At 63.6% G+C, this 13,844-nt stretch overlaps 2 protein-coding genes across 8 annotated transcripts; both read right to left on the bottom strand.

Annotated features, from left to right (window-relative positions):
- ZFTRAF1 (zinc finger TRAF-type and ring finger containing 1) lies at window positions 1-11,638 on the bottom strand. Of its 7 annotated transcripts, none has more exons than XM_086338060.1 (5): window positions 10,894-11,491; window positions 3,038-3,276; window positions 2,264-2,475; window positions 860-942; window positions 1-751 (listed from the first exon to the last, which is right to left on the bottom strand). In XM_086338060.1, exons 1-4 carry the CDS (start codon window positions 11,281-11,283, stop codon window positions 875-877), a joined length of 909 nt encoding a protein of 302 aa, XP_086194186.1. In that variant the 5' UTR covers window positions 11,284-11,491; the 3' UTR covers window positions 1-751; window positions 860-874. The 7 variants fall into 7 exon arrangements, with proteins under 7 accessions (XP_086194186.1, XP_086194191.1, XP_086194189.1 ...); XM_086338065.1 differs by lacking the exon at window positions 10,894-11,491 and adding an exon at window positions 8,486-9,810; XM_086338063.1 differs by lacking the exons at window positions 860-942; window positions 10,894-11,491 and adding an exon at window positions 11,504-11,638.
- Window positions 11,639-12,356: 718 nt separating this feature from the next.
- Window positions 12,357-13,808, bottom strand: TMEM276 (transmembrane protein 276). The gene is made up of 2 exons (XM_086338074.1): window positions 13,259-13,808; window positions 12,357-13,094 (listed from the first exon to the last, which is right to left on the bottom strand). Exons 1-2 carry the CDS (start codon window positions 13,349-13,351, stop codon window positions 12,606-12,608), a joined length of 582 nt encoding a protein of 193 aa, XP_086194200.1. The 5' UTR covers window positions 13,352-13,808; the 3' UTR covers window positions 12,357-12,605.
- Between the last annotated feature and the right edge of the window lie 36 nt (window positions 13,809-13,844).

A 13,844-nucleotide genomic window follows, 5' to 3' on the forward strand; every position in this document is an offset into this window, starting at 1 on the left:
TAGGAAACAAGGGTGCCTTTTTAATTGCAATCAAATATGCTGTCTGTGGTCAGTGCCCCCGAGCCCGGCCCAGAAGCTGTGGGTGGCTCGGTGTGCAGCCCAGAGCAGGCATGGGGCCCACTGCACGCTGGGGCTGGGGCCAGGCAGCTGAGCCACACCACACCCCTTGGGTCCCCAAGCAGTGTCTCCTCTTCGGGGCCCAGCCTCCGGCGCCCAGGACAGGGGAGGTGGGGCAGAGGGCGAGGGGGCTCCCACCTTCGCACACACATGCAGACATCCCAGGGTTCGCTTCCGTCCCTTCTCCGCTGAGATGGGCAAGGGCGCGGTGCAGCCGCGGCCGTGGGCGTGGGCGGGGCCGCCTACTTTTGAATCTGGAACAGGAAGAGCCGCAGGTTGATGTTCTTGGCAGCCAGCAGCTTGTTGCACTCCACGGAGTCGACGATGGGCAGCGGCACGTAGTCCGTCTCGTTGCTCTCGTTGGTGAACACAAAGTGGTAGATGACGGGGCTGATCTTCACGTCGTCGTACGGGCCCTTGAGCAGCAGGAAGGAGCACTCCAGGGGCGCAGTGACCTTGCTCTTGAGCAGGAGCTGGAAGGAGAGGGTGCGCTTGCACGAAAGGTTGGGGTTGCGCTCCGAGTCGTTCACGCGTGCCTTCAGGACCCACGTCTGGTTCAGCACCGTGAACCGAGGCGTCTCATAGTACAGACGTGTGATGAAGTCGTCTGTGCGGTACGGCCGGAACTGGACCTCTGTGGAGACAGACAGGCCGGGGCCGGCGGTCAGAGGGGGCAGGGCCAGGGTGGCGCCTTCCCGGCCGGCCGAGGAGAAGGGCTCGGCCAGGGAGGAAGGCAACTTACCCGGACACAGCAGCTCTACTTGTCACAAGGCAAATCAAACCCATTAGGGCAAACGAAGGCGCACGCAAGCTTTGGGGGAACAACTACAAACAGAAGTGACACTCGTTAGCGGCAGGGAACCCAGAGGCTTTGAGGGGAGAGTGGCCGGTGTGGCCGGACCCCCACTGGCCCCTCCTCTTCCCCCCGGGGCCCCGCAGGGCGAGCGGCCCCACCCAGGGGAGCCGGGGTAAGCAGACACACAGACAGGATGCAGTTCTGTGAAAAAGTGCACTTTATTGGTTCTGATACAGAGCTGCCAGAAAAGCCGGTGGCTGGGCTGGCACGTGGCCCCCGAGCCCACACTGGGCCTCAAGGCGCAGCCCCATTGAGGGCCCAGTCCTGGCTCTGCCAGCTGGCCGAAGGGCCCCTCAGTCAGCGGTGACTGCCGCCACACAGTCCTCACAGTAGAGCCCGTGGCCCCTGGCCGGCAAGTCCCTCTGCAGAGGTGGCCAATCCTCCCTTCCCGGCCACTGCCGCAGTCACGACGCCTCGGTCCACAGGGACTCTCCAGGCTGGGTGGTCTGGGACACGGTGCCCACCACGGCAGCCGAGGCTACGACTAACCAGAGCCATGGCCTTCTGCTGCTGAGGCCAAGCCCTCGGCTCCCTGGGCCTCCGCGGGCCCGCACGAAGCCAGGCCCGGCCCAGGCAGCACGGTCTGACTGCTGCCTGACTGCCCTTGATGTGGAGCTGGCCGCCGGGCGTGAGCTCCAGCGAGCACAGGCTTCCTGCCATCCTCTGTCTAGAGCGAGCTCTGGCCTGACTCCTGCTCCCCAGAGTGTCCAAATGCAGTGGTGGTGACCAGGAGAGCCCAGGAGATCCAGCGGGCCTGGGCGCAGTCCAGCCTGCCCATCCCTGGGCATCCACTCCCGGCTCTGCGGTTTGAGTCGGGCCCCCTCAGCTCGCTCTGGAGCCCCAGCCCTGCCCATCTTCTCACTGGCCTCAGGAAGCCTGTGGCCACTGCAGTAACTGCCTTTTGGCAGGACCCGATGTGATGACTGCTCTTCTTGCCCCTGGCTCCGCAGGGCAGGCCCTCAGCTCCCAGAGCCCCCCAGACACACCCACCTTCCAGTGAGAATCCACCAGTCCTAAGGCCGTGCAGCCCCCCGCAGTGAGGACACCACTTTGCCGGGGTCACAGGACCAGGGTGGGGACGCCAGGGAGAGGGGCCTCTGCAGAGCCATGCAAGGGCCCCCAGGGTCCTGTCTGGCCCCCCTGCTCAGCCTCCAGCCCTCTTCCCCGAGGCATCCTCCCACGCACCAGGAGCTCATCCAGAGCCTAGCCACCGGGTGCATCTGCCCTGGCTCCTGGCTGCCGGTCCCGCCCCAGCCCGTGTGGGGTGCAGCAGGCGGCAGGGCGCCTCACCTGTGTAGCCGATCTTTTCAAAGCTGAGCAGGCTGAAGATGCTGTTGTAGAGCTGCATCTCCTTGCGGTGGCTTTGGTCCATCTCATCCAGGATCTCCATCAGCTCGTTCCCTGTCTTGGTTGGGTGGGCACACGCGGCCTCGTGCACCGTCAGCTCGTGGAAAGGGCCGTGCCACGGGCAGCCGATGCGCTTGTACTTGCACTGCGTCACCCTGGGGAGGCGGTGAGCACTGCGGTCACACCCTGCCTATGCAAGGCGGCCGTGCCAGGGGTCCTCCCAAGGGGTGCGTCCACCCAGCCCTTCTCATTTGAACTGCTCCCTGAAGGACAAATACCCCGTGTGTTGGCCCCGAGAAGGGGTCAGAGCTCGGGAGGGCCTAGGAAGGAGCAGGGCATGTGTGAATTGTGGGTGTGCACACCACCTACACCCACCGGGGTGGGCCCTCCACGAAAGTCCTAAGCCCTGCATGGCTCCGCTCCAGGGAGACTCAGTGGCCTGGCTCCCTATGGGATTGTGGAGCCAGTGCCCCCCTACACCACGATCCCAGAGCCCTTGGGCTGGCCACACTCTACTGGCCCAGGACCACCAAGGACAGGCTTCAAGGAAGAAGTCACCACACGGCCACAAGAACTCTGGAGGGCCAGGGTGACTCCAGAGGCTGCCAGGTGAGGATCTAAGCCCTGTCTGTGGGGCCTGCCTGCCCCAGCAGCTTCCCGCTGACCCCGCCCTGCCAGGGCCTGGAGGCAGGCGGGCCAGCTGGTCCAGACGCTCACCTATCCTGGCACTCCTCTTTCTGGTGCCTCTCCAGGATGGAGCGGGGGAACTGGCACAGGCAGAAGCCACACTCAGAGGGCAGCTCGCTCACGGCCTTCTCCACGGCCAGGTTGCGGCAGCAGAGGCTCTTACTGATCTCACAACGACAGTTGGGGCACGTGGCCTGCTCCTCCTTCAGCCGGGCATCTGCTAGTAGGTGGATAAAACAGCCAGCGCACATCAAGTGACCGTTAGTACACTGCGGAGAAGGAAAGGGAGATGAAGCTCACGGACCTGCGGGACCAGGCAGAGGCGCACCCGCCCCATGGCCGGCCCCTCCCAGGGCTGCAGCTGCAGGGGCCACAGGCAGGCAGCGGTCTGAGAAGCACAGGTCTGGCCTCCGGAGCCCACACGGCCCCGTGGGGAGGGCGGGTCTCGAGGTGGCCCTCGCTGCCAGCAGAGCCTGACTCGGGGACGCCTGGAGCACACGTGCTCTCGGCGAGCTTCCCACCCTTGGCAGGTGTGCCCTCACCCAGGCCCCGCCACACTGGCCTCCTGGGCCGGCACAGGTGGCAAGGCAGTTGCCACCCCCCCAAGGGGCTGGCTCCCACCAGTGGCTTTCTTAATGGCTGGCAGCACAGCCCGGGCAGATGGGGAGACCCTTGGCACGGGCTGGGCACAGGGGCAGCGCGTGTCTGCAGGGGGTTGCTGGCTTTCAGCCTTGGAGCCGGCCCCTCCCTTTCTGAGCCTGTGGATCCAAGGCCCAAACGCTGCGGTTGTCCACCTCCCCTCCAGCCTGGGGGCCTGGTGTGTGGACAGCAGGCTGCCAGCTCAGCTCCCTCATTGAGGGAGGGTGCTCCACACATCCCCAGAGCACCCACTTGATGCCACTGACACACTTGGGCTGTGGGCTCGGGTCTGCAGGGACTCACAGGGTTGGGGTAGAAGAGGCCCACAAGGGAACCAGTGGTGCAGGAGCAGACGAGCCATGTCCTCTGGGGCACACTGGGTGGTCGCTGAGCCTGGGAGGGAGTGTGGTGCCCCCGCTCTGGGCACCCACCTCCCCCGCAAGACGCCCAGGGCAGAGGATGAGCAGGCGGACAGTGCGCCCACCAGCTCCCCTGGGGCCCAGGACCCTTCTGCAAGTGGGATGCAACGCAATTGAGACGATCGGGGCTACTGCCAGGCCAGGCCCGCAAAAGGTGGGTCCTCAGTGAACACCAGCCTCCATCCCACCGCTCCAGGGTCCGGGCACGGAGCTGAGGGCTGCAGGAGGCCGAGTGGGCTCTCAGCACCGACAGGCCACGCTTGGGGTCTAGTGGGTGAGGGGACTACGTGCTGAAGGCTGACTGGGGGCCAGAGACAAAGGCCTCAGACACAGAACTCAGGTCCACACAAGTGCCCTAGATCAGCTGCACTCAAATCTCAATTTCTAAGTCAGGTGAAAGATTAAAGTGTGTGAGATGAGGGGGGAGCCTGGCAGGGTCTGCTCTGGACATGCGGGCTGGCTGAGGGTGGAGGTGAGGCTGGTGCCAAGAACAGTCAGGGCAGAAAAGGAATCTGTTCTGTCCACCCCCCGAGTCGTGGAGAAGCCAGAGAGGTCTGAGTGCAGAGGACAGTGGAGGACCAGGCACCACAGGCTGCTGCCGCCCGCCCAGGTCGGGTGTGTTCTCCAAGCCCCCGCGCAGGTGGGCCCGAGGGCCTGGCTGCACCAAGCCACATCCACAGAGAGAGTCGCTGTGACCTCCAGAGGCAGAAAGGCGAGCAGGACCTGCTAACCTGACCGCTGACTCACGGGAGGAAGTACCAGGCAAGGCAGCACCACACCTGCCCAGCACCCCAGGGAGGGAGCCGGCCGGACGCTGGGACCCCAGGGCCTGGGACCCCACACTACTTTGTGCGGCCAACGTTAGTTCTAGATGCCCTCAGGCAGGGCCCGAGGGTCTGGGTAGAGAGCAACAGCTGCTGCTGGGCCCGGCCCAGCTGACTTTTCTGGTCTCTGGTGGTCCAGCCAGGATGTGGGCCTGAGGGCAAGAGACTCGGGATGGGGTCCAGGGACCCCGTGAGGGATGCGAGGCTGCCCAGTGTGTGACTGCTCACTCCTGGCCCTGCCCTGAAAGTCCACTGCTCGGGAGCAAATGGGGTGACCTGCAGGCCTCCCCTCAGAACCTGGGGGTTGCAGGAGCAACCCTGTTCCAGGCCAGCTTCTGTCCGGCCCCCCGGAGCCTCCAGACCTAACACAGGCACCAGCCCTCTCCTGGCCTCTGGGGAGACACGGTGACGGCCCCTCCAGCCCTAAGAGCTCAGTTCTCGGATCGAACACAGCGAAGCAGTGCTGCTGGCCTGGCTGAGGGGCAAGCAAATATCCACAGCTAGTCCCTTATCGGCCACCCAAGGGACACTCTCTGGGGGGACAACAGGTGACCTGCCTGCGGGTCTGTCTGCAATCACCACACTCGAGCCCTCCCCACATCCAGGACCCCCTGGACCCCCGACCAAGACCCAACTCTGCACACAGGCCTGGCCGAGGCAGCGGGCCTCTTGCCCAGCCAGAAGTTGGGCTTCAGAGGGCTCAGCCCAGTACTGGCTGTGCGCCAAGCCTCTGATGGACAGCACCAGCCAGGGCAGGCCAGAGTGCCCCACACAACTGCCAGGGCCAAGCCCCTGAGAGCATGGGCCCGCCACGGAGCAGCTCCTGCCGCACCCAGCCTGGGCTGCTTGCCCACCACCTGCCAGGAAGACCTGAGAGACAGGAAGGATTGGGGAGGGGGCTCCAGGCTGGCCAGACCCCACAGGCCACCGGCAGGACGACCACAGACTGGCCACCTCCCTTTCTGGGCCTCATTTTCTCAAGCACATAAGGCAAAGGGACTTCCCTGGAGACCCAGTGGTTAAGACTCCGTGCTTCCACTGCAGGGGGCACAGGTGTGATCCCTGGTCAGGGAACTAGATCCCACAAGTTTGCTCCACCCACCCCCCCAAAAAAAAAACCTGCAATGAGAACACGCGGGTCTTACCATGTGCAGCAGAGGTATGGCAGCACCACACAAGGGCACAGAACTAACTGCCACCGCCAGCGGGCCTCTGCACACCCCTGCCCAGGAGCCTCAGGAAGGGCTCCAGGCACAAGCCTGCCTCAACAAAGGCCCTCCCTCCCACTGGGTTCTCCAGTCAAGTCCCTCTGCAACAGCCCTGAAGGGGGCATTTGCACCTGCCCCCGAGGTCATCACCTGGCCAGTGCACCTAGGCCGTGCAGGTCAGGCCTCTGCTTGAACCACTTTTCCCTGGGGCAGCTGGAGGCTGTGTCTGCACTCCTGAGGAAAAGCCCTGGGCTCTGGGCCTTGGGACAAACACAGATCTTACAAAGTGCCCTCAGTACTTGATCAAGTCCTTGATCAGTAGGTCTTACAGCCCGGAGTGCATGGTCCCCTCAAACCCTGGGGTGCCCCCTAAACGCCACTGCTTACCAGTAAAGGCAGGCTCAGAACCCAGACTCACGGGACCAGCCCGCCCTCCAAGCACAGTGGAGGCACTAACCATCTACGTGCCCCTCAGCCCAGCTGGAGCCGAACCCCCACCCTGTCACCTGGCCCAGTAGGGCCTCACGGCACCCCACACCCTTGCACCCTCTGTCCAACGTCTCCTTGACCTCTTTTGTCAAGAGACGCAGAAGGCCCCTTCTCAGGGCAAGCCAGGACTCCAACCTTCCCCCAGGTTTCGGGGCTGAAGCTCTGGGCCAGCAGCCCGACTCCCCACCCCAAGGCTCGGGGACCTGGGCGGGGACCAGGAGTCCTGCCTGGACCAAACGTTAACTAAAGTGACAGCCAGCTCAAGCAAGCACAACTTCTCGTGGCCACAGACTGGCTCTTCCCCTGGTGTGGATGGCTAAGCAGACAGGTTCTCAAAGCGGGAGCCGGCAGTTTCGGCATTAGGGAAGAGGACCCCCAGCCACGCGGGTGGGCAGCCCCGTGGGAGACCCCTGAACATCACCACGAACAGAGTCTGTGGCACCAGGCAGGTGGACAGGTGCTGAGGCAGGGCACTCACAGGATCCCCAAGGCAGGTGCCCACGCTGGCCAGGACCTGGGCAGAGATGGAGCCATCCCTGCCTCAGGCCTCTCACCCACACGACCGCCCACCAGGTGGCCAAGGCCCTGGGCTGACCTGAGGCCTGCTGGGGACAGAAGACACAGCAGCACGGCCTCAACCCTCCCCCAGGGCAGACGGTGCCACTGGCCGGGCAGGTGGGGCGGGAAAGGCATCCCGCAGCAGGGAGAGGACGGCCTTGGCCCGGGGTGCTGCCTCAGCAGGGCCCGCGGGAGTGGGAGGGGAAAGGACTGAAGAGGGCCCCCAGGCAGAAGGGGCACCAGAGGAAAGGGCTGGAGGGGGCTCAGGCCTGAGGCAGTGGACCAGGCACCAGGCCAGCTGGCGCCACAGCCTGTGACAGAGGCCCCAGCTCCTCCACCCTCACGGGGGCACAGGCACTCTCCTGGCTGAGAACCGAGTCGGGGTGGCAGAGCCTCTTGGGCCTGTACTTCAGAGGCTGGTCTGCGGCTCAGAGCCTTCGCTGACATCAGCGGGGTCAGGGACAAGTTTGCCTTGCGTGAAGGACTGCGGGCGAGCCCGGACGGGGGTCAAGAATCAGATGAGGGGGCAGCACCCCAGGCCCACATGCTGAAGCTGTGTTTCCCCCGAAGATGGCAGAGGAGCCGGGTCACAGTGCCCTGGGGCCCCAGAACTGCATGCAGAACAGGCGCAGCACCACTGCCCGCCACGCCCAGCGCAGAGCTCCTATCCTCTGTCCCGGCTGCACCCCTGACCGCCTACCCCTACCTGGCTGCCCGCTGCTGTGCCTATCCGAGAGCCTGGAAAGCAGCTGCACACCTTGTCAGGCCAGGCACCAGGGATGCATCTAACACCCACATAAGAACAGCAAAACCAGCACCTGCCGTACCAGCTGCAATCCTGACCTGACCCAACCTAACAAAGGCCATGGTGAGAACCAGTTGCATGAGCGCCCTGGTCTGACTCCACAGCAAGAGTCCCAACCCAGGTGGTGTGGCAGACTGGATGTGGGCAAGGGTTTCCAATCAGGGACAGGTGACCAAGCCCAGGCATGCCACCGTGTCTGCTCTCGGCACTACCCAGGCTTCCCCAGAGGCACGGAGGTAGGAGCTGGCAGCCAGAGAGCAAGCTCTCGAGTTGTGTGCCCAGCCACATCCAGAGGCCTATGCAGACACCCCAGCACCAGGCACTGCACGAGGGCTCAGCATGGTCACTGGCTCTTCTCCTCACCCCCAGAACTGGGCACCAACTGCAACAGCCCTCAGATGCATGGCACGGCTGGTGCCGGCCCCAAGCCATGTATCCTGGTGGGGTCAGGCTAAATGTTGCCTGTAGCAACAGAGAGCAAAATATACCACAACACCAGAGGCAAGTGCACCAGACAGCCCATCAGTGTAACTCACCAAGACGGCCAGCAGAAGTGGAGAGGCTGAACCCAGGCCAGGAAGACACAGCAAGCAGTGGGCCCCAACCAGGGACATGCAGAGAGCTCTGCGTCCACTCATTTCAAGGTAGTACATGCAGGACCCATGCCATCCTTGCCCAGATCCTCCCAGGAGAAAATGGCGCAGGGCTCCAGGTCCATTTCAACCTCTCCCCCATCAATGACCCCATCCGGGGTGGCTGTGAAGGTGACCTGGAATACTACTTGCAGCAAGGAGCGACCAAGAAGCCTTCCCTCGGGGCCCCACTCACCCCAGGCTCCAGTGTGGGAACGGCTGGGCATCCACATCAGGGGCCCCCATCCCACAGCAAGACTTCAGGGAGCCAAAGTGAGTTCTGACCTGTTGCGGGGCTCTGACCAACTCTTCCAGAGCCAATGGCTCTCCCACTGACCACATGCTCTAAAGCTTTCTTAAGCCTCTAGAGATGAGAGGAAATTCACTCCCTGCCAACGCCCGGTGTCACTGGGGAAGGATGGAGGTGGGGCAGACGGCCAGCGCCAGCACCATCCGTGGCTCTCCTTGCTCAGTAGGCCCATTCCTGGGGAAGCACTGAGCAGAGCCCACGAGGTCATGGGCAAGGCCACAGCCCACGTGGCCACAGTGCCTTCACCCTTCATCAGAGCTGCTCAGCCGCCTGCCTCCAGCCGGGCCAGGACAGACCTCAGCTCCCGGCACAGTGTGGGCCGGTTTGAACCAGCCAGGCTCAGAGGCCCGGTCACCAGAAGCTCTGGCCAGAGGCAGAAATGCAGCTGTCTCTGCTGAGTGGACCAAGAGCCGGCACTGCATGGTCTGTTCTGATGCCAGGTCCAGCTCCAGCCCACTCACATGAGGGAAGACGAGGCACCCCCAAATTCCCCTGGGACTTCGCACCACTGACTTGGTCTCCCACTGTCTCAATTAAGGCCCAGGGAAAAGTCCTTCTGGAAGAATCAAAAGGTCATGGGCAACCAAAAGGGGTAAGAGGAAGGACAGGTCCTCAGGCGCACCCCGAAGCCTGAGGGAGTTATGTGACACACTACCGCCATTTGTACTGAGCCAGGAGGCCTGTGGTACCCATGAGCTAGGACCTCTGGCCAGGAGCTTCCCAAAACCCAGGAAAGTGAGTCGAAAACCAGTGTCCTCTCCCCCACCAATGCCTCCTCTTTTGTCTCTCCATCATCCAGGCACACTGGGGTCGTCCCCAGCAGCCTCCTGCCAGAGCAGGAAGGAGCCGGAGATCCAGAGGCTGGAAGTCCACACTAGCCCTGCACTGTCTAGCACAAAAATGACCTTCTCACCACAGCCCCCAGTTTGAGCGCAAGCAGGGGGACAAGGCCTCATCAGTCATGTCCAGCTCCTGTAAATGCAAACAAAGGTGACAAGAGCTCCTCAAAGCTGTTGGGGGAGGGAAATCAGAGATGGGGGTTGGCGTAGAAAGACAGACAGCAGAGAGAGCAGAACACTGCACAGTGACCCTGGGACCAGAGTGTGACCCTGTCGCTGGGTGGTGCATGAATATGATCCCCCAGGGTCCAGTACCCTCTCTGGTAGGCCTGAGCTGGTTAAGGATTCGGAGTCCAGCCACTAGGCTGCCTCTTCATGTATAAAGAAAGCCAACAGACCTCCTGGAGCGCCAGTAGCCTAGGAAGCCAGGCCTGGTGTGGGTGACGAGGGACGGGGCAGGAGCCCAGTCTGAGGCAAAGCAAGCCCAGAAGGTGCTGGGCTGGGCTGGGGAAGGGGCCCAGACTGTGGGGCTTGAGGTAGGCAGTTCATCCATACCAGGAGTGAGGGTACGGGTGGGGGAAGGCAAGACGTGAGCTCTTCCCTTCTCAAAGTTTTTCCAGAAATAAATAACAAGGGGAAGGGGATTTTTCCACTGCAAAGGGTAAAGGGATACAGGACGAGCATGAGGACAAGTTTGGGCGGCGGCGGCGGGAGGCGGGGGGTGTCTGCAAAGAAAGTGACAAGAACTCTTGAGGAAGAGCCAAGACCAGGGGCTCCTAGAGCCCAGGGAGCTCAGGGCTTCGGGGAGCAGGCCGGGAAGTGGAGAGGAGCCCACATCTGTCACCAGCTTTCTCTGGGGTCAGTTTGAAGGTGGGCTGGGGAGTGCTGAAGAGAAGAGAACAGGGGAAGCGGGAAAGAGAAGGGGCGTCTAAGTGGGAGACAGGAGGTTCCGATCAGGGTATAAGAGCAGGAGAAAAAAAGGGGTTCCGAACAGGAAACAAAAAAGTTGCCAGAGAACGAGAAAGGAGCTTCCGAACAGGCGCCAGAGTCCCACTTCTGGGCCCCAGGGCTCCGGCCTGGCCTCCGAGGAGACGCGGTGCCGGGGGGGCCGGCCGCGGCGGGGCTGGAGCCGAGCCGGGTCGGGGTCGGGCCGGCGGCCCTACCTGGTACACGGAGGCCTTGGGCAGGTCCAGGCAGACCGTGCAGCACAGAACCGAGTAGAGCCGCTCCTCCAGCTTCCCGCTGCCCGCCGCCGCCGCCGCTGCTGCCGCCTCGGCTGCCTCGGCCGCCCGTAGCCGCTTCTTGGGCGGCGCGTCGGGGTCGCCCGCCGCCTCCTGCAGCTGCCGGGCGCCGGCCAGGCCCGCCTCGTCTGGGAGCCCGGGCCCCGCCGCCTCACCCAGCGCCGCCGCCGCCGCCGGCCCCGCGGCCGCCCCGGGCCCGGCCCCGACCCCGACCCCGACTCCGGCCCCGGCCCCGGCCCCGACCCCGGCCGGCACGGAGCCGGCTGGCCCAGCGGCCGGGCCGCCTCCGCCAGCCTCCTCGGCGCCGGACATCGCGGCCGGCCGGCCCGGCGGGCGGGTGCCGGCGCGCTCCCGCGGCTGGAGGTTAGGGGCGCCGCGCGCTCCCTCTGCCCTCTCGCCGCCGCCGAGACCCCGCAGCCCCGCTCCCTATGCCGCCGCCTCAGTGGGTCTGGCCCGCGCGTAGCCCCGCAGCCGCCGCGGCCACCGACCCCGGCGCGGTCGCCATCTTTGTTTTTGCTGCGCTCTCCCCCACCTTCCACCGCCGCCTACGCCCCCTCGTTCTCCCAGTCACGTGAGCTGCGTGAGGCCAATGGGAGGGCCTCTCGGGCGAGACTGCGAGTCGTCCAGAGCCAATAGGCGCGCGAGGACCCGCCCCTGCAGAAGGTGGGCGGGGTCCCGGGCGACCAGCTGAAGGGTGCTCACCCCGGCGGGGAAGTCCTGGCGTACAGTACCTGGTGAGCAAGGTACTTCCTGCCACTCCAGGTCCGGACCACACGCCTTGGGTGCCCAGGCAAGGAGGGCAACCTTGGACTCCCAAGTCTATATGTCTGCGCCTTTGTCCCCAGACACCCAGGCTTGAGTGCGCGGGGCTCTAGCCTAGCTCACCGGAGCGAGAAACTGCCGGCCACTTCTCCCTCTCCGCCCAATCCCGTCTCCTAACCCGGGCGTTCGGAGCTGCAGAGCGGTCTAATAAGGAAAGCGAGGGTCTTAGGAAATCAGGACTTGTCCTGCACAGGCCGAAGGGCAAACGGGTAGAGGTTGAGTCAGCCCTGGGAGGGGATGTACATTTCTGTGAACAGCTGTGGGCTTCGTTTGCCTTCATCCCAGCCGGCGGCCAGTGAAGGTCACTGCCTCAGAGGACCACCAGCCAGACCTTGCAAAGATATTCATAACTCCATCGTGTCCCAGGAGAGCAAGGGCTCCTGTATCTTCTCAGTCCAGGGGCCCTCCTGACAACAGGGCCTTCAGGCCAAGTTGAGAGAGACCCCCAGAGTTGGTCCTGCACATTGCCTTTTTTGCTCAGGAAAACCAGTTGCTGCCCTGGGAGCCTTAGGAAGTTCACTGCAGGACTCCTCAATCTGGCTAAAGAAGAGGCAGAGTCCACATTCCTGCTAAATCCCTCAGGTTTATTGGAGACCAAGCCTCTCTCTGGATCCACAACCATGGCCTGCCCAAAATCAAGTCTGAGAACGTGCCTGGGACCCGGTCCCCCTCATTTTGGTTTTGGGCAAGTCCTCACACTGAGCCAGAGAGGGAGATAGTCAATCTGCAGAAAGCTGGCTTTGGGAAGGAGAGTCTATCACTAGCGGGAAGGTGGTAGCTGGGCAGAAGCTTCGCCTTGTGGTCTCCAGCCATCACTCCCACTGTAGGCGCTGTGTGTGCAGGGCCCGGTGGTAGGCCCAGCTGCCCCCTGCCAGGGCCCAGCGACAGATGTCCTCCTTCGGCAGCAGCAGCAGCAGTCTGTCCTCCTCCAGCCGGCTCAGAAGACCTGCAGCACCCAGCATCACACCCCCCCACATTCCATAAGAGTTGGTTGTGAAAACGGCTACAATGAGGATGGTCACTGCAACCACCAGCACCACTGCCTGACCAGCCACAGAGCGGCCCTCAGCACCAAGGTGGTCACCAGCCACTGCCAGCACCATGCCTCCTCCCAGAAGCAGGTTGGCAGAGGAGCAGTCCCCATTCACCCAGTGGAAATCGAATGCCAAAAGGGGCAGGCCAATGACAGTGGCCACCCAGGCTCCAGCAAGACAGTCTTCATCCGTGCCCAGCCCTGAAGCCAGCATGGTGGCGGTGGCCAGGGCCTGGAGCAAGAAACCAGCAGCAGCCCCTCGATTTGCCTGTCAACACAGGAAAGGAAATGTGGGGAAAAGGGGTCAGGACCTCCCTTTAAGCAGGGGAGGGTCTGGGAGTCTCAGGGAAGCCTGGCCCACACACTAACCTCCCACCACCCTCTAGGAATTTGGGAGTAGGCTACGCCCCTGCCCCGCCCCAATGTACTCACCTGGGCAGTGCTCAGGGCTGCGTGTAGAGACACTGCTCCCAGCGCCAGGTGGGACAGGGCGGAACTCCACTCGCCCCCTGGCCTGGGGGTCATGACACCTCAGGCGGTAGTGAGTTTAAGGGGACAGGAAAGGGATCCTCAACTTGAGAAGAATGTAGAAGCCGGCGACGGGGAGCCCTAAGGGTGTTTCTTCAGGACTCCCAGGTTCCAGAGTCCCATTTCTAAATATTGTTATAGGCTCATCCGAAACTCGCGGGAGCCCTGACGCCACAACCTTGGGGAAGAATGGCCTAAATAGGCCGGGAAGGGAAAATGCGGTGAGGAGCCGGGGCTGGGTGGGCGTTATTTCTGGCGTCCTGGAACCCAAGTCAGGGTGCAGGGCCCTGCGCTCGGGGAGGCGCCGTCCTCGGAACCCGGTCGGGAAAGAGCGACAGCCCAGCACTCAGGCCGCTGACCACGACGCAGCGGCGAGCTGGAGGCCCAAACCAGCCCACCGTACCGCCCTCGGGCTGCTGCTCCGCCTCTCGCGCCCGGCCTGCGGCTTCCGAGCGCCGACCAACGAGAAGAGCGGCGGCTAGAGCGGCTG

The sequence above is a fragment of the Bos grunniens genome, chromosome 14 (genome assembly GCF_055505025.1).
Source record: "Bos grunniens cultivar Pamir isolate PY7600 chromosome 14, Bosgru_T2T1.0, whole genome shotgun sequence".
Classification (NCBI taxonomy): Eukaryota; Metazoa; Chordata; class Mammalia; order Artiodactyla; family Bovidae; genus Bos; species Bos grunniens.

Coding starts and splice junctions, on each gene's coding strand:
- ZFTRAF1 (XM_086338058.1), bottom strand. CDS start 11,283: ATGTCCGGCGCCGAGGAGGCTGGCGGAGGCGGCCCGGCCGCTGGGCCA. Junction 3,277..10,893: donor CCAAGGCCTCCGTGTACCAG/GTAGGGCCGCCG, acceptor CCTTCTCCGCAG/TGTACTAACGGTCACTTGAT. Junction 2,476..3,037: donor AAAGAGGAGTGCCAGGATAG/GTGAGCGTCTGG, acceptor CCGCCTCCCCAG/GGTGACGCAGTGCAAGTACA.
- TMEM276 (XM_086338074.1), bottom strand. CDS start 13,351: ATGACCCCCAGGCCAGGGGGCGAGTGGAGTTCCGCCCTGTCCCACCTG. Junction 13,095..13,258: donor CAGCCCTGAGCACTGCCCAG/GTGAGTACATTG, acceptor CTGTGTTGACAG/GCAAATCGAGGGGCTGCTGC.